Source organism: Falco peregrinus (assembly GCF_023634155.1).
Source record: "Falco peregrinus isolate bFalPer1 chromosome 12 unlocalized genomic scaffold, bFalPer1.pri SUPER_12_unloc_1, whole genome shotgun sequence".
NCBI lineage: Eukaryota > Metazoa > Chordata > Aves > Falconiformes > Falconidae > Falco > Falco peregrinus.
In genome coordinates, this window is record NW_026599548.1 from 518,565 (window position 1) to 545,464 (window position 26,900).

At 48.1% G+C, this 26,900-nt stretch overlaps 1 protein-coding gene across 1 annotated transcript in view; it reads left to right on the forward strand.

The window, feature by feature from the left end:
• BRD4 (bromodomain containing 4) overlaps window positions 1–26,900 on the forward strand; it is a 75,517-nt gene that overhangs the window by 41,915 nt on the left and 6,702 nt on the right. Inside the window, 11 exon segments of the mRNA XM_055793174.1 lie at window positions 1,967–2,250; window positions 2,806–3,165; window positions 5,061–5,189; window positions 9,654–9,863; window positions 10,503–10,702; window positions 11,958–12,256; window positions 13,757–13,867; window positions 22,924–22,976; window positions 24,181–24,574; window positions 24,746–25,193; window positions 25,195–25,289. Coding sequence (XP_055649149.1) covers window positions 1,967–2,250; window positions 2,806–3,165; window positions 5,061–5,189; window positions 9,654–9,863; window positions 10,503–10,702; window positions 11,958–12,256; window positions 13,757–13,867; window positions 22,924–22,976; window positions 24,181–24,574; window positions 24,746–25,193; window positions 25,195–25,289 — 2,583 coding nt within the window.

A 26,900-nucleotide genomic window follows, 5' to 3' on the forward strand; every position in this document is an offset into this window, starting at 1 on the left:
TGTGACCCTACAGTGTATAGAATCTATAGGTCCCCACCTGAGCTCATCACCCTCCAGCTCTTCACCTATAGTATTGACCAGGAGGGAGCTGTAGGTTCACCTGGAAATTCTGTACATACATAGCCTGGGGCATCCCACCCTGGGTGCTTCCGTGTTGTGATTTACTGCATAGAATAGAAATATAATATAATAGCTCTCTATTTACTATGTGGAATATCTATCTGGGGACCTGCAAGATGGTTTTCCTCTTTCTACCTCCTGTTAAATCCTATTGTGTAGTAAATAATTCAGTGTATAGTAATGGATTTAGGGTTATTAAAACCCAGGTGTGATGCTGGCCGAAAAGCTCCGCTGCGCAACCCCCGCCGGTGTCCAATAGAAACTTCCAGCTCCTGTGTAAGGTGGGAGGTGACACATGTGGGCTTTGCCTGAGTGATGCAAGAGCTTCTTCGTAGTCCCAGCAGGACCCCTGGGATCCCAGCAGGACCTCAGGATTCCAGCAGGACCCTGAGATCCCAGCAGGACCTCGGGATCCCAGCAAGACCTTGGGATCCCAGCAGGACCCCTGGGATCCCAGCAGGGCTACAGGATCCTTCTGGCTGCAAGTTCCCACCTGATTTGGGGATTTCAGCACTCTGATGTCATTTTATGAGGAGAATGGGATGAAAACTCAGGATTTTGTTCTCTTAATAGGTTGCTGTTTCATTTCTAGCCAAAATAAGCTTGCTAGCAGTCCTAGTCGAGCATCAACGCGCAACATTTTTCTAGTGGGATTACAATAACTGCAGCTCCTGGGGATCCACTGGGAGCAAATCTGGCTGTGGTTCTTTTCTGATGAATTATTATTTTGGAGTGATTCTTGGAAGAGGTGTTGGCTAGCCAGCAGGGCAGAACACACAGCTTAACATGTCGGGCTCAGGAGAATTTCCTTGTAAGAGTGACGAAAGAGCAGCCAAAATGCAGCCCCTGCTGCGGGGAGCACGGGTACGGATCAAGCGGTGGGATTTCCCCCTGCTCTGGATGTGCACAAGGGATCAGTCGCCACCTTTTCCAAAACACTGAGCTCTCTTCTGGCTGAAGATAAAAATTAATTATTGCTAATGAGGTACGTGTGCTGTCTGGCAGAAGGCGCTCCGGTAACACCTGCTGATCCCAAACCTCTGGGGTCGGTCTCACTTTGCTGATACCTTTGTCTTGAAGGTCTGCTGGAAGCACGGGGGTGTATCCCAGCATCATCCAGGCTTTGCAGCATTCCCCTTCCGGAGGCTGTTGGATCATGCCAGAAAGTTGGGAGGTTTGATCAGAGCTTTGCCCTGCAAAGCAGCAGCAGCTCAAGCAAGGAGGGGACTCCCAGGGACGCTGGAAGGTCCAGAGACGGCGCTGCCGTGTCCCCACCTCCGCGGTCACCCCATGTTTGAAACCACCTAACGCCCTCGCTCCCCAGCCATCGGGAGAGGTTTCCCCTGGACAGTAGCAGCTGTGATGACTTTTAAGTCCCCGAGAATGAAGAAACTCTTTTTGATCATGGAGCAGAAATTGCTCCTGAAGGAAGAGCTGCACCGTTTTGGTTCCAGAATGATGATAATCAAGAATCGTTGCCTAGAAAAAAGGGATAGGCAGGGAAAGGGGCACTTGTCCTGCCCTGCCTGCCAGAAATCTTTTGGGAAGGGAAGAGAGGAGGATGTCTGTGGCTGATTTTGCTCTTTTTCTGGAGAGGTTTTAGTAGTTAGATCCTGAGCTTCTTCACCCAGCAAAATAATACCATAAAAATAATCCTTGTGAAGGAAAACACGATGTTTGTCCCTGACTGGTTGCTCAAGAACAGGAACTGCGAGGTATTAATTATCTACTGAGCAATGTTTTTTAAGTGGTGTTATTACGAAAGATGAATTGGTTTTCCCGTTAAAGCAACTAAGTGTGGAGAGGGAAGCAACCCTTTCTTTCTTTCTTTCTTTTCTCTTGGCAGTGACATCCAAACCGGGATCATCAACGGTACCGAACGCAACCCAAGCGTCATCCCCGGTGCAGACGCAGGCGCCACAGCAAAACCTCCAGTCTGCGCAGACGACTCATTCCTTCCCTTCCGTCACCCCCGACCTCATCGTCCAGACCCCAGTAATGACGATGGTGCCTCCTCAACCTCCTGCGCCGCCTCCACCTGCTCCCCAGGCCCCTGCACCGCCGGCCCCGGCTCCCCAGCCCATCCAGCCTCACCCTCCTGTTATCCCAACACCCGCCCAGCCCGTGAAGGTAGGTGATTCCTTAGTTACCTTCCTGTGACAGCTTAAATTAATTGCCTTCACCACGTAGAAATGCCGCAGCCCGTCAAGTGGTCGCCCTTTGCTTTGCTGCTGAAGTCACGTTTGAAGGCAAACGGCCACAGTTTGGTCCAAAAAATGATGTTCTGAGAAATGCGAGGAGCCTACGTGACCCTCTCTGACACCAGTTTAAGTTAGACTTGATGAGTTCCACCCAGGTTTGCATGGAAACCCTGTTTATCCTCTTAAAAACTTCCTTCCTTGAGCTTTATATGACTCAGGAGGGAAATCTCAGCTTGCTGTGGTGACTCATGCCATTGATCTTTGCTGGTACAACAGAGATAATCCATGGTTTTCTGTAGAACTCAGCACAGACCAACAATAGCTGAATATTTTTGAAGGGCTTCCAGTGTCCTCGTAGTGTTGCCCTGAGGCTCGAGTCAACTAGTGATGGGCAAATCTTGAGTCAGCGCCACAAGAAACACAACGTGCTTGAAGCCAAAATCATGATGCCTAATGTAATACTGCTTTATTTGATCGGTTATAGACAAAAAAAGGGGTGAAGAGGAAAGCAGACACCACAACGCCAACAACCATCGACCCAATCCACGAATCGTCATCGCTGCCCGCTGAACCCAAGTCCACCAAGCTGGGTCCGCGCCGGGAAAGCAGCCGCCCGGTGAAGCCTCCAAAGAAGGACGTTCCAGACTCGCAACAACACGTGGTAGAAAAGAGTAGCAAAATCTCTGAGCAGTTAAAATACTGCAGTGGGATCATCAAAGAGATGTTCGCCAAGAAACACGCCGCCTACGCCTGGCCCTTCTACAAACCTGTGGATGTGGAAGCCCTGGGACTGCACGATTATTGCGATATCATTAAACATCCCATGGATCTGAGCACAATCAAAGTAAGCTCAGGTTTATAGGAGGGGGGAGGTCGGGGTCTGAGCAGATCAAAAAGGGCGTTTTCTCCCCACGTGTGCGCACTGGGCGGCTCCAGATGTCTGCCAGATTTATTTTGGCCCTAGGGTTCTGGTACATTCGGTCTCTCTTCTTCTCTTGCTGTTATCCTGACATTTGGGAAAAACAAACAAGCCGGCATCCTTCCAGAAGGACTCTTAGGAAATGCTCGCACGGGGTTTTTTATAGAAAATTTCCATTACTGTCTAAATCTTCCCTTTTATTGTAGTCCAGGAGATGGCCTCAGAGAGCATAAATCGCAGGAAGAAGGGGATTTGATTTAAACCAGCCCCATTTTCGATTCTTTTTGAAATAAAGGGCTGTCTTTCTGAAGTTGTCTGTCTAAATCCATCTGCTCAAGCACAGTTAGTTCTGTCTGGTTTAGAATTGCCCCATTGTCAAGAGCAACTGCAAATTCATCCGTGCTTCCCCTTGAAACCTTAGTTTGTTATTGAAGCTGTGTCATTTTAAAAAGCCGCCTGCAAAGGCATCCACGTTTCTCCTTCGAATGTTAATTCGTGATGTAGAAGTCTAACGTCAGGAAACCTTAATTAATGATTTAGGAGTTAGCTTTCTAGTTAGCCAACCTTAAGTCATTATTTAGAAGTCTTACCTTTTTAGCTGCAGGATGAGCTTAGGTGCCAGCAGGTTAAGCTTAGCTCTGACTCCTGCTTCCCCCACTTTGGCTCTGCGTTCTAAACCCGGAGGACTCGGTTTCCCCTTCCCACAGCCCACTCCTTGCCGAGGTTATGCCAGGCTTGAAGCCACCCATGATGACGGCTCTTCCTTCGTGGTGGCGTTCTGGACCCGTAGGATCTTGGTGGGCCAAACCTGGGGGATGCTGAAGTAAATTCTGGCCTTGCTTCTTTCTCCTCCAGCCTGGCCAGCAATGAGCATTAGGTCTTGCACGTCTGTTGCTGCCTGTCCATCTCGCTGCCCCGGTGTCTGGCAGGGCTGCGTGGCTGAGGTCACCCTTGGCAGATGTTGCTGGGACAGCTGTCGAGCGTTCTCTGTCTTCCAGTTGTCCTAGTCATCCCTGCTTTCCCAAGGAGGGAGGAGGAGGCTTGAAGCTTCTCTTGGCTCAGCTGGCATTGCCACAGCTGGATGCGGCGTTTGGGGGGGTGAGGGGTCATTTCAAGGCTCTCTCCACCTGGATCAGTCCTCCCAGCTCCACATAGGCATGGGACAGGAGCAGGTGGCCGTAGAGCGGGTCTGTGCTCTCCTAGGGTAGAGGTCCAAGCTCTAGAGACACCAGCGTGATTCCTGGAGGAAGGGTGGGTGGTTGAAAGCATTTGAGATGGTTGAATCCTGTCTTTATGTGTCACCAAAGCCTGTCAGCTTCTTCCATCGTTAAGTGAAGGACCATCCCGGTGGCCTCTGTCCCTCCCACCAGGCAACACCGGTCAGACAACTCTTGAGATCTTTCTAGGGGATCGATTGGAGCTCACGGCATTGTTCTAATGCACAGTCTTGGGTGTTTGTGGAGGTTTAACCCTTCTTGGTTGAGGTCAGTTCGTGCTCCTGCCCTTGAGCACTGCTCTTCCAACACAGCATCCCTGCTCCCTTCTTCATCCAAACCACCCAGCGGCCATCAGCCACCAAGAAGGTGGCTTGGAGACCTCTTGAGCATCGTTGAGGATGCCCGTAGTCAGCTCTGGTTTTTACAAACCATCCACCATCCTTCATTTGATCAAAATCAGTTGTCCAGACGTAGGGAGGTAACGGGTGTGTGGAGTCGGTGGGCGCCACGGAGCTGTATTTATTCAATTGATTGATCTGACGTATTTGCATTGTTAATAGTGGGGAGTTTTGTTGGTTTTTTTCCCTCTCCTCTCCTTTCTAGTCTAAACTGGAGAACCGGGAATACCGAGATGCTCAGGAATTCGCGGCAGACGTACGATTGATGTTCTCCAATTGCTATAAGTACAACCCCGCCGACCACGAGGTGGTGGCCATGGCGCGGAAGCTGCAGGTAAGGACGCGCATTGTCACTTCGGATTTTGATGAATACCACCATCTCTCTTGACTTATTTTTCCAAGCCACATAGTCCTGAAAAAACATTTTTAAAAAAAAAAAAAAAATGAGTGTGGTGGATTACAGTAAAAAAAAAATGACATTTTTTGCTGTAGAAGTGATACAAAGAGTGAGCTGACTCAGCTCGGTTTGCTTCTTGATGATAAAGGAATATGAGGCGAAAGCACAGCTCCAAAATGTCACTTTTTCTCCCCAAAACACCTGGAAAGAAAACAAACGACAGTACCTGTTGCATTGTGCTGCTTTAATTTCCTCTTCCTGACATTCTTCTGGTGAAGTTTTCTGCTTTGCTCCTTCCTGAAAGATTTGTAATTAATGAATTAGCAGCTAAAGAAGCCCCGTGTCTTGTGCGAAGTGCTTGTGCCGCTCCAAAAAAAAAAAAATAAAATCGGGTTTCCTTCGTTTCTTGGGAATTTGGAGCTGCTGGCTGAAGCAGGGAAAAGCACTTTGCTCCCAGCGGGTCTGGGAGAGACCGAGCTCCTTTTGCTGCTGAAGGAGCTCACGGCAGCCACAGAAAACCGCTGCAAAGGGATGAAGAGCTCCTAAATTTGGTAGGTTTTGACCAAAACATTTCAACACCTATCATTAAAACCACTTGGCCATTCCCCGTTATCGGTCATTTCAGGTAATTAGCTCCCTTAAATGCTAATTCCTCCCTTTTTTTTTTTTTTTTTTTTCTGGGAGGATTGTGAGCATATTTGTAATTTTTTTAAGAAATAAGGTTTTCTGCTCTTCGTCGCTCCTTAATAACTTCACCAGCCGAGCAGCTGGGAGCTGCCATGAAATCCCCCAAATCCTCGTGGAGCCACATGCGGGATGCTGGAAAGATGCCTTGGCCGCAACAAGGAGGAGACGGGGGATGCGTGGACACAGGAGGCACGTCAGTACGGGAAGAGGTTTTATGAGCTTAGAAAAGCGTGACTCAGGTGGCACGGAGCAGAGTGGGGTGGCGGCGGAGCTGTCACTGTGAAAGGAGAAGAAAATCGACGTCGTTTGCTTCAACCAGCAGAAAACAAGCTGGGAAAGGATCTGAGTTTACACTAGAAAGCGTGGGAAAAATGTTAAGATTGGGGGAAAAACTATTAAATTGGGGGGGGGGTGGGGGGAAGGAGAAACTGGATATTAATAGCTTTGCTGGGTTTTGCTACCTGGAAAACTTTTTAAAAACTCCATGTGATGCAAACCCTCCCCCCCCCCCCCCCGGTACCGACGTCAGAAGAGCTTCGCTCAAGGAAAACAGCGGCTCGTGAAGGGGCTGCCAGCGGTTTTGCTTCGCTCCACATGTGAAGCCGTGATGGAGGCAGAGAAACAAAAGTGGCAGCAAACCCGGCACCTGCGTCCTCCGAGATGGGTCCTCAGTTTTTAACCACTCATAATTTTTTTTGTGATGCTTTTCTCAAAATACCGCTCAGGTTTGGGCTGGCTTAATTTGAGGTTAATATACGCTGCGTAAATCTGTGTTTCGCCTTGCTTTTATAATGAATTTAGTAGGATTCAGCATCTTACTAATATTTTTTCTGGATTTTACGATAAGTAGATGCCGGAAAACACGATGCTCACCCTCCGGCTGCTCTTTTCCTTCTTGTTTTTAGTCTTAACGCAGAAAGTCGCAGCCTCTTTAAGCAACATCTTGGAGCGTTTTCCAACAACGAGCAGAATGAAAAGGCGATTCCTGATATGAAATTCCGGTCACTTGCGGTGCAGGCTGCCGAGCACTGAATAGTTTCATGGAAACGTGGTATTTTTCTTTTCTTTCACCTTTTTTTTTTTTTTTTTTTTTTTTTTTTATGAGGGAAAATCCTCAGTGACTGGCATTGCCAGGTGATACCATCTGGACCAAGGGCTGGATGAAATCGGGATTTCATCTGCATCAATCCAGTGGACAGGCTTGGGAATACATCCCTGCAAAGATCAACCACTCGGGAAACTTATTTCTGACACAGAAAGGTGAAAAAAAGTGCATTTTCAACGTAGTAATCCCCAGAAAATGGGCATTAAATTTCAGAGCCAGCCCCGCAGCGGTGATGGGATGGAGGTTAGTACCACAGCACTGGCTGCATCCCGCTTCCCACCCTGTGAGACCGCGGTGGCACCTCTCCGTTTGCTTTTCCCGTGCCCAGAAAACTGATTTCAGAAATAAAACGTAAAAAAACAGAGGTTGCTGGAGCACTGCTGAGGTTTGGAAACGATGCTAAAGATTCAAGTTTGGACTTGTGTACCCGTAAACAATAAACGTGGCATCTTTGTTAATAGACGGTGGCAGGCGCTGCCTTCAGCGTTACCCTCTGTGCGGGAAACATCTGCCTCTGGAATAATCGTTCTCCTGCTTTTTGTGACCACTTCACCCTCAGAAGATGATTTCTTGGATTTTCAGGTTACTGTCGGTGCATGGAAGATGTTTACGGTTCATGTTGGTCCCAGTGAGGATGGCTCAGTGGTACCAGTGATGTAGGACTAAGAATCCCTGATTAAAAAGTCATTAATTTGCTCATTATCCACTCACGGGTTTTTCTCATCCCTCTCTGGTTGGATTCTTGGGATCCTTCAGACGTTGAGGGCTTTGCCTAACCTGGATGCTTTCGAATTGATGGATTGCTTTTTAACTTCACACAAAGGAACTTTAAATTAACCTTGCTGTTAATTAAAAGACCAGGTAGGTTAAAAAAAAAACAACCCGGGGGTTTATTTTTGACCCTAGAGAACTTTGAAATGGAGTATATATGCTGGTGGAGCGTTGTCTGCTGGTGATAATCAAGGATCAGACTTTCTGGTTGATAGAAAACAGTAATTAAGTTGTAAACACCCATTAAGTGCAGCGATTCAGTGACACGTGTGTGCCTCCGTTGTTCTGCAAGCTTGAGGAGCTGGGAAATCTCTCCTTTTCCTCCCACGTTTTCTGCTCCTTCCCCTGAAATCTGAACCTGAGCCTGTCGGTGAAGTTGGCAGCGTTTCTGCCAGCAGATGGAAGCAGCAAAGCAATATCTCCCACGCCCAGAAACACCCAGGCTGCAGAAAAAAACCCTTGAGTAAAGGCACGAGGCGGCTGAGGATGGAGAAATGCAGTCCAGCAGTGCTCCACCTGCTCGGCTTTATAATTAGGGTGGAAAAATAATGGATGCTGAGTAGTAGAGAACCCAACAGGTCCTTAAAATCACGAGGATGAGCTTGAAATAGAAGAGCTGGGCACCCTCAGGATGGGAAACATCGCTCCCACGCTCGAGTGATGAGTTAAATCAGCGTGATTTCGTGGGGGTGTTGGCTGCAGGATTTTGAGTTAAGTTTTATAAATCAATATAAACGTGCATATAATATAAATAGACAGTTCACTGGGTTTTAAAAATCACCAATCTTGGCTGGTGGGTTTCTGGTCACAGCCACGCACCCAGGACTTGGAAAATAATAAAAATAAACAGTAACTGTAGACAGAAAGTCAAACCTTTAATAGGCAAGAGGAGAAATGACCTGGTTTATTTTATGATTTGATGTTGAAGATGTGGACACTGACACTTGTGCCGCCTTGGAGATGTCCATCCCACCATCTTCGGTCATCATCTGGGAGTTGCCGGGCTCCTTACGGGCTCCAAAAGGAGCCTGGGGTGAGTCACTAAGCTCAGAAATTAGTGCCTGACTTCTCAATACCTAAAATCAGATGAATCAAGCCCGTTTTCAAGGCTCATTAGCGTTGTAGGAGGTGCTCAAAAAATAGGATTTTGGTCTGCAAGTGGTTCACCTTTCACAAGGTGGCACCTTGGGGGAAAAAACAGCTTTTTTGGGATGCGAGAGGCACTCGTTCCTCTTCTGGGAAACTACAAAAAAGACACTGCAAACCCTCTAAATACAGCCGGCTTTCCCACCTGATCTGCCTTGTCTTAGGTTCAAATGAAAATGGATTTTCCTGTCAGGCTTTAGGACAAAGAAGGACTTTGACATCGGTGGGATAACTGGAATTAAACTGGTGTTGCATCCCTTGCTCATGAGGATATTGGGTAATGTCTTTGCGCAAGTTGGTTGGGTTGAATTGAGGTGGTTTTGATGGGATGCGGGTCAGGAAAATCCAGGCAGGTTGAAGAGGGGACTGGAACCGCGAAGCTGCAGTTCCTGCCTTCAGCTCTCCACAGATCCATTGCGGAAGATGTGGAGCATCTCAAGTACCTGGATGATGTGGCTTTTAAATGAGTCTTCTCCTCCTTGTTGGTAAATTTTAGCCCCCAAATCATCTTGGAGACAGTCAAAATTCCAAGTGGGCTTGGAGCTTCCAGGAAATTCTGTTTTCTGCAACACGCAGTGTGGCGGTTGTTCAGGTGGAGACCACAAATCCATAGGGAGCACCCTGGAGATCCCAGCCGTGCTTGTAGTACCTTGCTTTGCCAAACCACGTTATTTTTAACCCTCTATTTTCAGGACGTGTTTGAGATGCGCTTCGCCAAGATGCCAGATGAACCAGAAGAACCTGTGATTCCAGCTTCTTCTCCGGTGGTGGTGCCACCTCCCACCAAGGTGGCTCCCCCTTCCTCTAGCGATAGCAGCAGTGATAGCTCCTCCGACAGCGACAGCTCGTCGGATGACTCCGAGGAAGAGCGAGCTCAGCGGTTAGCGGAGCTCCAGGAGCAGGTACCGCACCCGTCGTGATGGATTGGGGGTCCCCACTGCATCCTTCTTCTTGGACTTGGCGGCCTTGGGGACTTCAGCTCAAAGCTGTAGACTTTCTTGGCTGTACAGTAGTGACCATCAGCTTTGCTCTTTTTTTTTGCTTTTTTTTTTTTTTTTTTCCCACATTTTTCAAGTGAAGCAGAAAGAATTGGTGCTTGTCAGGATGGTCCTGTGCAGTGACGACACACTGGTGGTCACCAGCGGCAGGAATTTGTGCTTGGGGGGACACCCCTGAACTCACGGGGTGGAGCAAGGATTTACCCAGCGTGGGGAAAGCCCGTGAGATAACGAGCAGCGCTCCAACCCCTGGCCTTGACTCCCACATCTTCCCTGCTCGTGGCATTGTTAATGATGCTAATTAAAGCGTTGTTAGTGCGTAGCAGGGAGGAATGCCCCTAAAGAGGTTGTCTCCTTCCTCGGGTGGTGGCCAGCACTTTCATGGCCAGAAATGCCAGCGTGACGAAAAGCTGGAAGAACCAACGTAATTGTTCCTAAAAGATAAGAAAGCGTTAGGCGGTAGAGAAAAAAAGTTAATTAATATGGAAAAGGAGGAGGTGCTGGGCAAAAGTATCTTGATCTTGGTGTGTGTCTGCCTTGCAGCTTAAAGCGGTGCATGAACAGCTTGCAGCCCTGTCCCAGCCACAGCAGAACAAACCAAAGAAAAAAGAGAAAGACAAGAAGGAGAAGAAGAAGGAGAAGCACAAAAAGAAGGAAGAGCTGGAAGACGCCAAGAAAAGCAAAGCCAAGGAACCACCACCCAAGAAGGCCAAGAAAAGCAACAGCAACAGCAGTACCTCCAGGTCAGCCCCGTCCCCGTTCCGTCACCTAACATTTTACCGCACAGCACTTCGCTTTTTTTTAATTATTTCCCCTTTGCTAATTAACTATACGCAGGATTCTTGACAAGTGACACCGCGCTAGGGCTGGCTCGCAGCAAGCCCCTTTTGCTCGGTGTCAAGTCCCAACCATGAGTTCAGCTTCGTTTTTTTTGGGGGGGGGGCTGATGCTTTTCCCCGTGGCTGCTGTGAACTGGGGGGAATCGCCTGGAGCTGCTCTGTTGGATCTCAGATCCCTGAATCCTCTAATTCTTTCCCCTTCCCCCTTTTTGGGGGGGATCTGTAAGTTTTAAATGAAGATGTAAGATGCTGAGAGCCGAGTTTCTACCACTTAGTTGCCGGCTTGAAGGGGAGGCAGGATCCTGGTATTTAACCCCGGGGGAAAAGGAGTAGTTTGGCATATTTTGCTGTAATGAGATGAAATTAAGAAAGAAGGAAATAATGAACAAGATCTTGGAGCTTGTCTCCGTCTCCGGGCCTCACCGCAGCATTTATTGCATTGAGGCTTTGAATGAACCCCAGCAGGCACGGCAGCGGATTGTTGGAGGGAAACGGGCTGTCTGTGACTCCATTAACCTCATCATTTACTAATTGGGGGGTGATTTTCTACCCAGGCTTCATTCATGAACTGCACTAGCACTCAATCTGCTGCAGATGGTGGGATGCATATCTATAGGTCTACATCTGTCAGGTTTGAAGTGTAGGTAACCCCAGCGGTGATGGCAAGGAGTCCCTGTAATTGCTTTTTCCCCCTTCTTATGAATATATATTTTTTTATGGATGCTGGATTTTACTTCTCCGTACCGGGGTGTTGGGCTCTGAAATAGCCCAACCTCTCGCCTTTCCTGTTGAAGAACGGGCAGCATTGGTTGAGCCTTGGTCCATCCAAGAGTGGATGGAAGGAATTCCCCTCCAGAGCTGCTTCTGCTTTTTCTGAATTCTGAATTTTCCCCTCCTGCGACCGCTCGGCTCTTGGTGGGACAGAGCTCAGCCTTGGGTGTCTTTAACAGCCGGTTGAGCTCAGCTTTCCGCATCCCAACCTTGTGGCTGAGCTTCCAGCTCAAGCTGTAAATGAAAAAGACGCTCCTTTCCACAACGGGAAGTTCCAATTATTAACCCCACCACCGTGTAGTGGTGACGTTTTTAAGAGGTTAGAGCCAAGCGGCTGCTTTTCGGCATTACTGTTCTATAATAACATTTTATAATTGTTCTTAAGTAGTAAGAAGGAACCTGTGGCGGTGAAGAACAGCAAGCCCCCTCCAGCCTACGAGTCTGAGGAGGAGGAGAAGTGTAAACCCATGTCCTATGAGGAGAAGAGGCAGCTGAGCCTGGACATTAATAAACTCCCCGGTGAAAAACTGGGCCGAGTTGTCCATATCATCCAGTCGAGAGAACCCTCGCTCAAAAACTCCAATCCCGATGAGATCGAGATTGACTTTGAGACATTAAAACCATCCACCTTACGGGAGCTGGAGAGATACGTAACATCATGTTTACGGAAGAAGAGGAAACCTCAAGGTACCTTTTAGCCCCCAAAACCAATTTTTTCTCCTTTTTCTCCAGCGATGCTTTTCCAGGCTGGAGGCAGAGATGGGGAGGAGGAAAGGTGGGTGCAGGTATTGAGGTGCTTGGGACCTTTGTCCAGTGAAAAAGAGGATTTTATGTCTTTTTTTTTTTTCAAATTTTCCTGGATTTACTGTTTTTCTAATGACACGTCAATGTTTGTCGAGTCTTGCCGCGGGGCTGGAATTTTGTGGCACCGATACACCACCGCTTATTCCCATATACCCCCGAAACGTCGGTGGTTTAATTCCAATTAACACTGCAAGTGGGTTGTTTCAATCTGATGCAAGCCATTTTTCTTAAACCCGTTGAGGACCTTTCTGATGAGCAGCAGAGCTTTGTTGGGGGGCAGGGAGCAGTGGCGAGGTGGGGGGCACCCAGTTCCTCCCCCTCAGCATCCGCGGGATGCCGGCGTGCTGGACGGATGTCGGGATTCAGGCTGAGGGGGCTCCCTGTGCCTCCCACCTCCGCTTCAGGAGGTAGAAGAGGGGTTTTCCCTTTTTTTAATGGATATTTTAACTTATTTTGATAGACTTTTGAATATTTCAGTCTCTTGTGATCTGTTGAAATGTATTTTGTATCCATTTGTTCTAACCATAAACGCAATTTAGGTACATTTTATCTAGAAATTTATACCCATTTCTATTTTTAATACAATTTGAAATACAGATTTGTGTAACACATGTATTTATTAACGACTGAAGAATGACGAAAAGCTTTTTTTTTTTTACATAAACCACCCAAAGCAAAAGGATGTGGCAGCAAGCAGAGGGAGAAATAGGGGGATTTAAAGGGGGTCCCTTGATTTCCCATGGCCAGGGGGTAGCAATGACTTCTCAGGATAAATCAGAGGGGGAAACAAAGCTGGCCAAATCCTTCGGGATTTTATCCTTCCATACCTTAGGAAAATATTTAGATGGGTCTTTTTCTTTAGTGTAGGAGTTTTAGTAAAGGCTTCCAGCGTGGCCAGTGGCTTGAGCAAATCCTAGCGTGTACCCATCCATCGGGATTCTGATTGAAACTATTAAAAAAAAGGTGATTTTTTTGTCCTTTCCTCTGCCTCGGCCTCCTGCCACCTCCTTACACCAACAAGTTGAGGCAGCTAAAAAAAAAATAAAAAATGAAAAACCCAGCGGGTTTCCAACCCCGTGTCACACAGCCACGCGGGATTAAGCACCGGCTCCTGGCTGGACACGAGCCAGCTGGAGGAGGAGACCCAAAGGGGCTGGTTAAAGCCAAACCTTCCCGCTCGGAGCCGGGATTAGGAGGATGAGGAAGGTCCTCGCTCAAGCGAGGCTTAAATCCCGGTTCAAATGAGCAGACAGGCAGGACTGGAGCTCGGCTTAGCCCATCCGCGTGGCTGCTGCTGTCAGTACGGGAGGAGCAGGCAGCACCAGGCAGGACTGCGGGTTATTAATTAGCCTCTAACGATGTCGTACTGTTGTCTTCTTGCAGCGGAGAAAGTGGATGTCATTGCTGGTTCCTCTAAAGTGAAGGGGTTCTCCTCCTCAGAGTCTGAGAGCACCAGCGAGTCCAGCTCCTCCGACAGTGAAGATTCAGAAACAGGTTAGACGCAGCTTATTTAACGACTCAGTCCTAGACCTGGTTTCTGTATAAATAAATATGTTTTCATTCCTGGCTCGGTCTTTTAATTACTTTTTTTTGTTGTTTTTTTTTATTATTATTATTATTATTATTATTTTAAATTTTTTGTTTGTTTGTTTGTATAAATGGTCTTTAGAATGAGCAAAACCATAGACGCAGCTGCATGTTGCTGGGGTTTGGGGCTCAGCGTGGCCAACTTGGCGGTAGCAATGTTGTCTCTGGCAGTTCTTGAGCCCGACAGGATGATTTTTCCCGAAGTTTTTTTCTTGTTGAACTTGGGATGCGAGCGCGGGAGCCAAAAAACTAGCGTGCGCCAAGGTAGCTCTTTGGTTAACGACTTAGATTTGTAATTTTCAGGAAAAAAGCTCTATTCCCTCGAAGGAGAGGTTGAAAACATTGTGACCAGCACTGCTCGTGCCGCAGGGGATAGAGAAAGACATAGGAATCCGGTTTTAAGGGCAAAAACCTTTTTCTTCTACGGCATCGGGCAGCTCTTGAGCAAAAAATACTTTTTAATTCAGTTTTAAATCACCAGAGAGGCATCGGCTCTGCGTAACTCTTTGCTTCTCCCTCCTACCACTAGTGTTCGGGCTTAAATCAGGCTGTTCTGTTCTTCTCCGTGATGATGCTTTCCGTGCTGGCGTTCCCTCCTTGGTTTTTAGGGGAGCAAAGCTGGTGCCGTCACTTGAAGCCGGTTTTTCCTCCTGGCTGGAGTCCGGAGGTTAAGCCGGGCTTATCCCAGCGCTTCACTTGCTGGTACCACTTCCACATCTCCAGCAGGTTGGGAAAGCGGGATGTGCATGTGGCAGGCAATAAGCTGGATTTATTTTGGTAGCTGGGTGGGGCACGTAGGGTGAACGGCATGGAAAAAAGGAGCAGAAATCCCCCAAAAAAACAACCAAACAACCCTCCAAAAAAAAAAAAAAAGCAGGATTGGTCAGACTTGAGTTTGAGCTGGTGCTGGCGATGCTTCCCAGTGATTCTCTGCTTTTTAGGGATGTGATTTTTTCCCTCTGCTTTTTAGGGATGTGTTTGGCCAGGATAAGTCTGGAGGCTGCTGTCTTTGAACATCCTGATCTATTTTAATGTGGTTTTAATAGACTTAGGCTTTTTTTTTTTAAAGTTTCAATGCAGTGGTTAGGGTTGACTCTCAGCAATCGGAAAATTAAATTATTTGGTGCTAAATTCTGCCCTGGCTTGATATGGGAGAAAGCAAAACCTGCCATATTTGTGTTCTTAAACAAATTTGGATCCAGTTTAGCTTTATTTCTGCCAAGCTCACAGTCCCATCAACCAAAACAAACTGGAGTGATCAGCTTATCATGACGTATCACATCTCATTAATCTTGGCTAACATCAACTCATCCCAAATCCAGAGCTTTAATCCCAGCATCCCATTTCCAAGTAAAATGATAAAATCAACCTACTAAGCCCATCCACTACAATTCTGCGAATTGTGTTTGATTTAAAATTCTCTCCCCTCCCCCTGCCCCTTATAAAGCTGATGAAGATCCGCAGTGGGATGGCAGGATCCTTCCAGGGTGATGATTTATAGGGATGAGCTCAGGGATCCTGCCGGAGCTCAGCAGCAGGGATGCGAGATGCGAGGTGGGAATTTTTCAGGATGCACCGGTGCCAAACCCTTCTCGTTTCAATGAGCAGAAATTCAAACCTGGAAAAGCACCAGCATCTCCTACGTGCTGCTCTTGCTCTGGTAAATCCAGCTTCCAGGAGAGCGGAAAATGCTCTTTTTTGGGTGTTTCTCCCCCAAACGACGCCTGGTTAGATGCGGAGGAGCCCAGGGTTGCTCTTGGTGTTTTATTTAAATGCATTTTTCCTCTTTTTGGCTGCTTTTTCCCAAATCCAGTATCCCTCCCATCTTTGCCATCTCGTCTCCCAAGTATTTGGGATGGATTTGGCTGATGTCCAGGTCAGGTCCTTGGGAGAGGCTTAGGACCCCGGCTCTGGCACGAATACCCTCCCTCTGTGCCAGCATTACGCCATCGGGGGACAAATCCAGCCCATAATGCTTGGGGTAGGAAGTTAATTAAGAGAATTAATCTCTTGTATTCAGTTAATTTCCAGTGCCAATGGGTTTTTGGTCTCCTAAAGCATTTTTTCCTCCCCTTTCTGCTAAAATACACCATGAAAACCTTGTGACCGCAGGGATTTGATGATAATCAAGTAGATTTTCTCCATCCCGGTATTTGTCGTGTTACCACTGAATCACTTTTTAAGTTGTATTTTAAGACCTTTTAAAAGACCTTTTAGGCCATTTCAAGGCATTTTAAGACCTTCTTTTAAAAGCTCTTTTAAGATGCAAGTTTTAAGACCTTTTCAAAAGACATTTCTAAGATGTTTTAAGGTGTATTTTTGACCCAGCGTGTTTACAGTGATGTTATTTTAACGACCCCGAGCGGAACGAGCTGGTTCGTTTTGCTGTTGTGAAATATTTGTCCATTTATTTTGGGGGGGGGGGGGGGGGGGGGGGGGGGGGCGAGGATAAGACGGCGTCCGCGCTGGCTGAAGCGGAGAATTAGAGTTTCAATTAGTAAGCTTCAAAATTAAAATGTTGCCCTGCCATTCTGAAGGCGATCTGGCATCTTAGCAATTTATTTTCTGTTAACAAAGCTTTTATTTGCCCGCCAAGCCGCTGGACGGTGGGATCACTTTGTGCAATAGAGGATTTTTTTACCTTGATTTTTTGGCATTTGCTTGGGTGTATCATTAAAAAAAGAGGCATTTAATGCTAATGCATATAAGCAAACACAGATGCGATGAAATTGTAAGACAGAATTAATTGCAATCGATTGCAACTCCATTTTATTCTCTTTACAGTGCCATTTTACTGCTCGGCGGTGGCTCCCACGAGCTGCCTCTTGCCTTTTTGCAAGCCAGAGCTTTTAAAATCAGATTTATTTTTATTTTACCTGCTTGAATCCATGCAACATCTCCATCCCTCCTTGGAGCTGGCAATTAAACATGGTATTGCATTAAATCGGGAGCATTGGGGTGAAAATCTGAAAATAGGAGGCTTCAAAGGAAGGAAAACTGAGGATAATACCGGTTTTGTAGCGTAGGAGATGGGACTGAGCCTTTGCCTTGAGCCCTGAGAAAACCAGAGGTGCCAGTCAAGAGGGTTATTCCGGTTTAACTTGTTGTAATTAAAAATTAATGGATGCAAATGACCCCGAACTGCATCCTGGAAGCACCTAGGTAGGATTTTTCGCTTGCAGCCAGCCACAAGTGAGCTCTCCCGGCATCTCCCGGTGCTTCTCCCAGCTTGGAGCATCTTGGGCTGGGCTGTTCAGGTGCTTGGGCAATGTAAAACCTGGCTTAGGTTTGGTAGGCACAAAATTTGGGGTGATTTCATGGCAAATCGGGGCGGGCTCTGCCTGTTCATCCTCACAACTTGAGGATGCTTCAATTATTTAATCCCCTGTGTGTGACGGGAGGTGCTTCCCAAGACCCCTGAAAAACCAGTGGGGGGGGGAGGGGGGGGAATCACGGTAATTAACAGCAGCGATGACAAGTTTAGCGATTTAATTTGAGGCTCAGTGAGCTGATGGTTGAGGATTTGGCTTTGCTTCTGTTTCCCGCGGGCGGATCGCATTTACCGCGTGTTCTACGCGGGTGGCGTAAAGCAGGGCGGCTTTGCTGCTTGCTCAAGGTTTTAGGAAGGATTAAAAATCTTAAAAATTGGGATTAGAGCTGGCTCAGCAGTGCTGGGAAACCTGTTCCTGGGGGTTTGCGGAGCTGCTCGTAGCAAATCAAAAGATTTTTATCCCATTTTTAGGAGGAGAGGCATTAACGTAAGGCTGGGTCCAGTTAGTGGTGGCTGGGACTTCAGAGTTTAAAATCTCTCAAGTTTAATTCAAAAATATCTGGGTTTAAAGCCACAGGTACTTGGATTTAATTAGCAGGTATCTGGGTTTCATTCAGAAGTAGCTGAGTTTAATTTTTTTAATTTAATTATATATATAAATATATAAGTATATATATAAATTAAAAAATATATATATAAATACATTAAAAAAAAAAAAAAAACCACACACGAGGCCATCTGGGTGGGTTTAAATCGCAGGTACTCATGTTGTAATTCAGAAGTGGGCAGGTTTTAATTCCGGGGTAGCCGGGTTTAATTCAGAAGTACAACGGTTTCAATCGCAGGGACCCAGGTTTAATTGGCAGGTACCTTAGCTTTAATTCCCAGGGACCCGGGAATTTAATTGACATGTACCTGGGTTTAAATCGCAGGTTTAATTCAAAAGGACCTGGAATCTTGTTTAATTCACACGTCCTTGGTTTTAATTCAGAACTATTGGGGCTTAATCCACAGGTTCCCAGGTTTAATTCAAAGTTAACCTGGATTTAATTCAAAGTTTCCTGGGTTTAATTTGCAGGAGCCTGGGTTTAAGGTAAAGGTTTAGTCCTCAGGTACCAGGTTTCCTTCCCAGGCACCCAGGTTTAATTCCCAGCATCCAGATTTAATTCCCAGGCACCCAGAATTTGCATGTACCTGGGTTTAAATCACAATTTTAATTCCAAGGGACCTGGAATCTGCAGGTACCCACGTTTAATTCACACATCCTCGGTTTTAATTCAGAACTACTGGGGCTTAATCCACAGGTATCCAGGTTTAATTCAAAGTTAACCTGGATTTAATTTGGTATTCTGGGTTTAATTTGCAGGAGCCTGGGTTTAAGGTAAAGGTTTAGTCCTCAGGTACCAGGTTTCAATCCCAAGCATCCAGGTTGAACCCATGGGTGCTGCTGAAGCTCAGTCCCAGCCACCAAATCCCCCCCCCCGCCATGTCCTCCATGTGCTGGTTTCTTTTCGGGGAACTTTAATCCTCAGTCCATTTTCCTTGGAGTTTGAGAGACGGATGGATTGAACCCAACCATTTATTTTTTCAAGTTGTTTTGTGCCTTTTGAGGTAATTTGCTCCTTCTGGTTCAGTTTCTCGGCCATGGGGTACGGGAGGAAGGACTGGAGTCCCTCGGTGACCTAACACGAGTCTTCCCAGTTGCTTCCCAGTCTTTCCCACTGTGGAGTAGCTGTGGCTCTGGGTTGAGCATCCCCTTCGTGGGGATCCAGCACCCTGTCAGGCAAATTTTGGTGTATTTCATGTGATTTGGAGAATAACAGCTGACCCGGTCGTTTCTCTGGCAGAGCCACAGTTGCTGGCATCCCAAATTTGGGGGGGGATTGATGGGGTCTGTAGGGTGGACAAAGGCACCAGTCCCATCTCCCAAGAGCACAATTAATGAAAATTAGTATTGTCCACTAAAAAAAATACTCCACTGCTGAATCCAGGAGGCTCTGTCGCAGCTCTGCGGCCCTAAAACCTAATAGCAATTCCTTCTTGCATATAAAAATTGTATTTATAGCCAATATTATATATAAAAGTTGCTTTTTTGTTGCTGTTGGGTTGGATTTTGGACTCCAGTCACTTTTAGCATTTATTATATTATTTTCCCCAAATAAGTTTGTTATTTTCCTGGGAGACACAGGGGTAAATACATGGGATCATGATTTTACTGGAATGTATAACTGCATGTTTTTAGCAAACTTGTAATTTTAGATCTTATTTTTTTTCTTGAATACACCAGACTTGGAAAATCAGGATGAATTTAAGTATGAACAAACTGTTTCCATAACGGCATTTATTTAGATTTTTTTTTCCACTTAACCTTGATCTGCTACAAATACTTTATATAAATCTGTTTATTTTTATATTCTCTCTGCATGCTTCGGGATTTCGCAGCCTTGTAACCACCAGCTTCTTTTCCCCCTCTAAAAAAGAGAAAAATTGTATAGCTTTGATATTTTTATTTTTAAATAATAAAATCAATAAAGTGGCTTGCTACAGAAAAATGCACTGTTTGTATAATCATGGAATTTTAACTAATAATGTGAAATTATGATGATAGTGAACCATATGTTGGTGTTTTGCTACTTTGGGCAAATTTGGGTGGGAGTAAAAGATGAGGATTTAGGGAAAAAAAAAATACATACACTTGGCTGCAGTCACACTGGCAGGAGCGGAGCCTCGTGCAGCAATTCAGCCTTTCTGTTATGGAAACATCTTGACATGACATCATAGAAATTATTTTTTTCTTTAATCCCAGGGATTTTTAGCCCTGCAGATGAGATCTAACTGGCCAGCACAAAACTGTGTTGGGGTTGGAGATGGGACAGGGCTTCTCCTCAGTGCTTTTGCTCCCTGGGGAGACACCGGTAGAGATGTTGAACCATGTTAACGCCAGCAGTAACCCAACAACCATCTTTCGTGGTGAAGAAGCTTCATCCTTTGGTAGAGTTGGCATCTCCAAACTCACCAATGCCACTGGGGGATCCCCCCTGGGACCATCGTGGCGTTGCTGCTCATGGTCTCCATGGGCTTCGTCTTCTTGGGGAAGACGTCCCAGCGTGAAATGCCGTTGGGGTTGGAGATGGGACAGGGCTTCTTTTCGATGCTCTTGTACCCTGGTGAGATGCCAAACCTCACGACACCAGCTGTCACTCAGCAACCATCTTCAGCAGTGAAGAAGGTTCATCCTTTGGTTGGGTTTGCCAAGCTCATTGTGTCTCTCAAATCACCAATCCCACGGGGTCATCCCCTTGGGACCGTCGTGGCTTTGCCACTCTTGGTCTCTGTTGGCTTCATTTTCTTGTTGAAGGGTCTCCCAAAGCATCTGTCCACCACTTCCAGCCACAGTTACAGTGTATCAAGTGATTGAAGTGGCAAGATTCACCCGTCCTGCTCCCAGGTCTTGCCTGGGGTCATTGTGGTGCTATTTGGCTTACACCAAGACTTGATGGCAAAGCCTACGCCGAAAAAGCTCCCCTGGGAGAACCGTTGGGTCGTGACACGTTGGAGGATGGATGGAGAGGAGCGCGCCCATCTTTCCCGAAGGAGCAATGCCAGGAACCAGCTGGGTTGGGGAGCTGCACGGTCAGACCGTGGCAGCTCCTCTTTCCACCCAGCATCAGAGCAGGGATGCGCTCGCTCGCGACACCGCTGGATCATGTGGCTTTTTTTTGGGAACCCGTTCTCCATCCCTGCTGACCCTGGCTTGGTCCGCAGTTTTTCTCTTCTCTTACCACCTGGCACCCGTGCTCTGCGTGTTTCTCCTGATTTTGGGGTTTCTTTACTGTCTTAGGAGTGCTTTTATCCTAATTAAGTGGGACAAGACCAACCGGGTGCTCTGTGAAGCCACTTCCACCCCCCACCAGCTGTACCCGGACATGTTTTATCCATCGGGAGCATCTGCTGGAGAAGCTTGTCTCCATTTCTTGTCCTTGTTTCTTCTCCAGCGTCAGCAGGATGAGCAACAAGGTTCTGCCAAGCACTTTTTCCCTCTTGATGGAAGAAGATGTCAGATCTTGGTCTTTCTGGAAGGGGGATTCATGCCCAGCATCCATCCGGAGCTGTGGTTGCCCATTTGGATCAGTGGACACCCATCTTGAGCCACAAGAGGCTCATCCAGAGCCGTGGGTGACAGTCAGGATCCGTGGACACCCATCCAGAGTCACAGATGCCCATCTGAAGCTGTAGGTGTCCATCTGGAGCTACAGCCACTTGTCCAGAGCCAGGGATGTTCATCCAGATCCCTGGATGCCCATCCGGATCCCTGGATGCCCATTTGGAGCCACAAATGTCCATCCCATCACCACGAGACTTCGAGGAATCCTACCTCTTCCCAACATCCCATCTCCCTGGCAGCATTTTAATCCCCGTTTCACTCTTCACCACGTCCCTGGATGCTGGCATCCACTGTGACCTCCTGCTCTCCCGTTACCCACAGATCCACCGGATCCGCACTGTGTAGTGAGGGATCATCAACCATGAACTCAAAAAGCCTCTTTCCACCTTGAAACCAAATATTTTTCTATTTAAAACCAAGCTTTTTCAGGCGGGTGAATAGGAACTGAGCTGCCAGTGCTGAAATTTTCCCTTCTTGCCTTCCCAACCATTTTTTTGGTTGGTATTTTTTTCCCAAAAAAGCTACTTTTTTATGGACTTCAGCCTCAAAACCTGCACAATGGTGCCACTGGTCCAATAAATCCCATCATCAAGCATCTGGGCATGCTCCAGTGCTGATACCAGTCACTGGTGCTGCCTTATGATAAAAAAAAATAAATAAAACAACAGGTGAAGGAGTAAACTTCAGGAATTAAATCTTAATTTCTGGAGGGACTGAAAGGCAAAATCCCATCTGGGAGATGATCCCCAGGGACTGGGACCTTCCACCCCCCACCCACATTGTCACCCTGAAGGTTTTCCATCCGAACTCCACGCCAAAGAAAAGCAAAACTCCCACCCCGGAGGGATTTTTGTGGATCTCGGAGGATGGATTTTTGTGAATCCGCTGTTTCTTGGCACGGTTTGCGGAGGAAATCCTGGGAAATTGTCGCCCTGGACCCAAACTCAAACCAGTTGTTTTCGATTACGCCACTTTAAAAATATCTCCAGAGGGGAGGAGGCGTGAGAGTCCATCCCGCAGGACGCCCAGACCCTCCGAGGATGTAGGGGGAAGGGGGGATGGAAAATTGTTGTTGGCGTAGCCGGGATATTTGATATCTCTTTTTTTTCTTTTTTTTTTCTTTTTTTTTAATTCCTCCTGCCAAGTCTCTCGCTCCTTGTCTCCCCCTTCGGGGCCAGGCAGCATTCCTGGAATAGCTGAGTCTGGTTGAGCAATGTTTTTTCTTGGCTGTTGGGTCCTTTTCCACCGGGAAGACACCGGTGGGAAGAAAGGGGTTGGGGGGGTCTTCACCTTCATTTTCTTCTCCTTTCTGCTACAATTTTCTCCTTTTTGCAACAGCAGGGCAGTGAAACCTCCGGGCAAGTGGTCCCCAGGGACATCCAGCTCGAGCAATGCCTAAATCCTTCTCCTTTGCCGTTGTCGGTACTGGATGGTGCCGTTGACTTTTGACGGGGGTGATGGGGCAGAGCGGCACCGCTGCGGTACTAACGTTTGCTCTGTCCCCCCCTTCTGTTTTTTTTTTTGCAGAAATGGCACCGAAATTGAAGAAAAAAGGGCATTCGGGACGAGAGCAAAAAAAGGTAGGAGATGCGGCATCCATCCCATCTCACTTGAGTTGGGATTGAATCCTCGGGGAGGTTCAGGAACACCGAGAATACCGGGAGGGACCGGTGCCGGCACACGTGGCTTGGCTGAGCCCATCGCTCAAAGACGTTTTTGGGTTGCTTGGAAGGTGTCCCAAGCCACCCCAGCCTGGGGGATGTGGTTGGAAGGACACCAGGAAGGCATTTTGGTGAATTGGGAGGTCATTGTTTTTGGCCAAAAAGAAGTTTTGAGTCACCAGAGAGGGGTTTTGGTGACCAAAAAGGTGTTTTGGTGGCTGAGAGGTTATTGTGGTGACCAAAGAGAGGTTTTGAGTCACCAGAGAGGGGTTTTGGTGACCAAAAATGTGTTTTGGTGACTGGGAGGTCATGGTTGTTGGCCAAAGAGAGATTTTGAGTCACCAGAGAGGGGTTTTGGTGACCAAAAAGGTGTTTTGGTGACTGGGAGGTCATGGTTGTTGGCCAAAGAGAGGTTTTGAGTCACCAGAGAGGGGTTTTGGTGACCAAAAAGGTGTTTTGGTGACTGGGAGGTCATGGTTGTTGGCCAAAGAGAGGTTTTGAGTCACCAGAGAGGGGTTTTGGTGACAAAGTGTTTGGTGACTGGGAGGTCATTGTGGGTGACCAAAGAGAGGTTTTGAGTTCCCAGAGAGAGAGATTTTGGTGGCCAAAAAGGTGTTTTGGTGGCTGGGGAGGCCTTTTGGAGACTGTGAGGTCATTGTTGGTGACCAAAGAGAGGTTTGAGTCACCAGAGAGGAGGTTTGGTGACCAAAAAAGTGTTTGGTGACTGGGAGGTCATTGTTGGTGACCAAAGAGAGGTTTTGAGTTCCCAGAGATGGGGTTGGGTTTTGGTGACCAAAAGGTTTTTTTGGTGGCTGGGGAGGCCTTTTGGTGACTGGGAGGTCATTGTTGGTGACCAAAGAGAGGTTTTGAGTCACCAGAGAGGGGTTTCGGTGACCAAAAAGGTGTTTTGGTGGCTGGGGAGGCCTTTTGGTGACTGGGAGGTCATTGTTGGTGACCAGAGAAAGGTTTTGGGTCACCAGAGAGGGGTTCTGGTGACCCAGAAAGTGGTTTGGTGACTGGGGGGGTGCTTCAGTGGTGAGGAGGGCGGGCGTTCGGGTGACTACGAGGGGTTTACTGGTGAGGTGTTTTGGTAACTCACTGGGTTTTTTTTCTCCTCCCTTAGCATCACCATCACCACCATCAACCGGTGCAGCAGCAACCGCCGCCACCACAGCCTCCTCCACCGCCACAACCGCAGCAGCCCCCGCCGCCCCCTCCACCACCGCAGCCCTTACCACCGCAGCCGTTACCACCCCAGCAGCCCCCGCCGCCCCCGCCGCCCCCTCCCGTTCCTCAACAAGCTCCACCACCAATGAAATCTTCTCCTCCGCCTTTCGTCCCTGCACAAGTCCCCGTCCTGGAGCACCCGCTGCCGGGGAACATGTTTGACACCATGACGCATTTCACCCAACCCATCATGCATCTGCCTCAGCCGGAGATGCCACCCCACCTCCCCCAGCCGCCCGAGCACAGCACTCCTCCCCACCTCAACCAGCATGCCGTGGTGTCTCCTCCAGGTGAGCCCGACCTCTGGTTCTTCCTCCAGAGGATGAGGATGGTGGCGGTGGAGGGGTTTGTTCCTCCTGGGGGGTGAACGGGATGGATGGAGGAGCGGGAGTGGGTGGGCCAGGGGAGGTCCTGGGCTCCTGGTGTCCATCGTGCCACCGTGTCCTTCCCTTTCTCCCCAGCTTTGCACAACGCTCTGCCTCAGCAGCCCTCCAGACCCAGTAACCGAGCTGCCGCGCTCCCCCCGAAGCCTTCGCGTCCACCGGCCGTCTCGCCGGCCATCAGCCAGCAACCCATGCTTCCTCAGCCGCCTCTGCCCCAGCCTCCCCAGGTCCTGCTGGAGGACGAAGAACCTCCGCCGCCGCACCACAACCTGCCTCTGAGCACCAGCCAGATGCAGCTCTACCTTCAGCAGCTGCAGAAAGTGCAGCAGCCGCAGACTCCTCTTCTCCCTTCAGTGAAGGTCCAGTCGCAGCCGCAGCCGCCCCTGCAGCCGCCGGCTCACCCCGCGGTGCAGCAGCTGCAGCACCAGCCGCCGCCGCGGCCCATGCACATGCAACCCATGCCCTTCCCATCCCACATCCCCCAACCCCAACCGCCGCCGCAGCAACATCCACCCCCACAACCGCCCCCCGCCGCCCCCGCCACCGCAGCCGGCCAAACCGCAGCAGGTCATCCAGCATCACCCGTCGCCGCGGCATCATAAGCCCGATCCCTACTCGACCGGTGAGCAGGAGGCGGGGGCGGCGGTTGAGGCTACAGCTCGAGCCCAGTCGCCCTGCGTGAGGAGGGGGGGGGACATGGGGTGGTGGGGTGGCATCCGTGCGTCGGCCAGGCTCCGCCAGCACCCCTTGGTAGATGGTGGGGGGTGCAGAGGAAGCCCCCGGGAGCTGGAGCCTGATGTAACTGCCCAGCAATGCTGCTCTCCATCCCAAATCCTCCTAACATTTGAGGAGAGGGAGTGTGGGAGGATCTTGAGGATCTCAGGGTTCTAGAATTTCTGAGAATCTCGTTTGTGACGATCCTCAGGTTCTCAAATTTGAAGATCTAAAGCCTTGGAGGAATTTGGGGATGTCAGAACTTTGAGGAACTCGATCTCAATTCCTTGAGGACCTCAAGAATCGCACGTTCTTGAGGATCTCAGGGTTCTCAAGTTCTTGGGGGATCTCAAGGATCTCGTTTGTAAGGATCTGAAGGTTTTCAGATTTGTGAGGATCTTGAATATCTAAACTCTCAGAGGAACTGGGGGATGTCAGAACTTTGAGGAACTTGATCTCAACTCCTTGACCTTGAGAATCTTAAGTTCTTGAGGATCTCAAGGTTCTCAGATTTGTGAGGATCTTGAATATCTAAAGTCTTGGAGGAACTTGGAGATGTCAGAACTGTGAGGAACTTGATCTCAATTCCTTGACCTTGAGAATCTCAAGTTCTTGAGGATCCCGAGGTTCTCAGATTTGTGAGGATCTTGAAGATCTGAAGTCTTGGAGGAGCTGGGGGATGTCAGAACTTTGAGGAACTCGGATCTCAATTCCTTGAGGACCTCGAGAATTGCAAGTTCTTGAGGATCTCAGGGTTCTCAAGCTTTTGAGGAACTCGAGGATCTCATTTGAGAGAATCCCAAGGTTCTCAGATTTGTGAGGATCTTGAAGATCTGGAGTCTTGGAGGAACTGGGGGATATCAGAACTTTGAGGAACTCGATCTCAATTCCTTGACCTCGAGAATCTCAAGTTCTTGAGGATCTCAAGGTTCTCAGATTTGTGAGGATCCTGAGAAGACCTAAAGTCTTGGAGGAACTTGGGGATGTCAGAACTTTGAGGAACTCAGATCTCAATTCCTTGAGGACCTCGAGAATTGCAAGTTCTTGAGGATCTCAGGGTTCTCAAGTTCTTGAGGGACTCGAGGATCTCATTTGGGAGAATCCCGAGGTTCTCAGATTTGTGAGGATCTTGAGTATCTAAAGTCCTGGAGGAACTTGGGGATGTCATCAATCTCAATCCCTGGACCTCGAGAATCTCAAGTTCTTGAGGATCTCAGGGTTCTCAAGTTTTTGAGGGACTGGAGGATCTCATTTGTGAGGATCCTGAGGTTCTTAGATTTGAAGATCTAAGGTCTTGGAGGAACTCAGGGATGTCAGAACTTTGCCGAAATCAATCTCAATTCCCTGAGGACCTCGAGAATCTCATTTTTGAGGAACTCGAGAATCTTCATTTTTGAGAATCTCAAGGATCTCAAATGTCTGCGGAACTCGGGAGTTCTCAGATCTTTGAAGACCACAGGGTCCTCAGGTTTTTGAGTCTTCTTGGCCAGCCTAGCTGCATGCCAGCATCAGGAGGTCC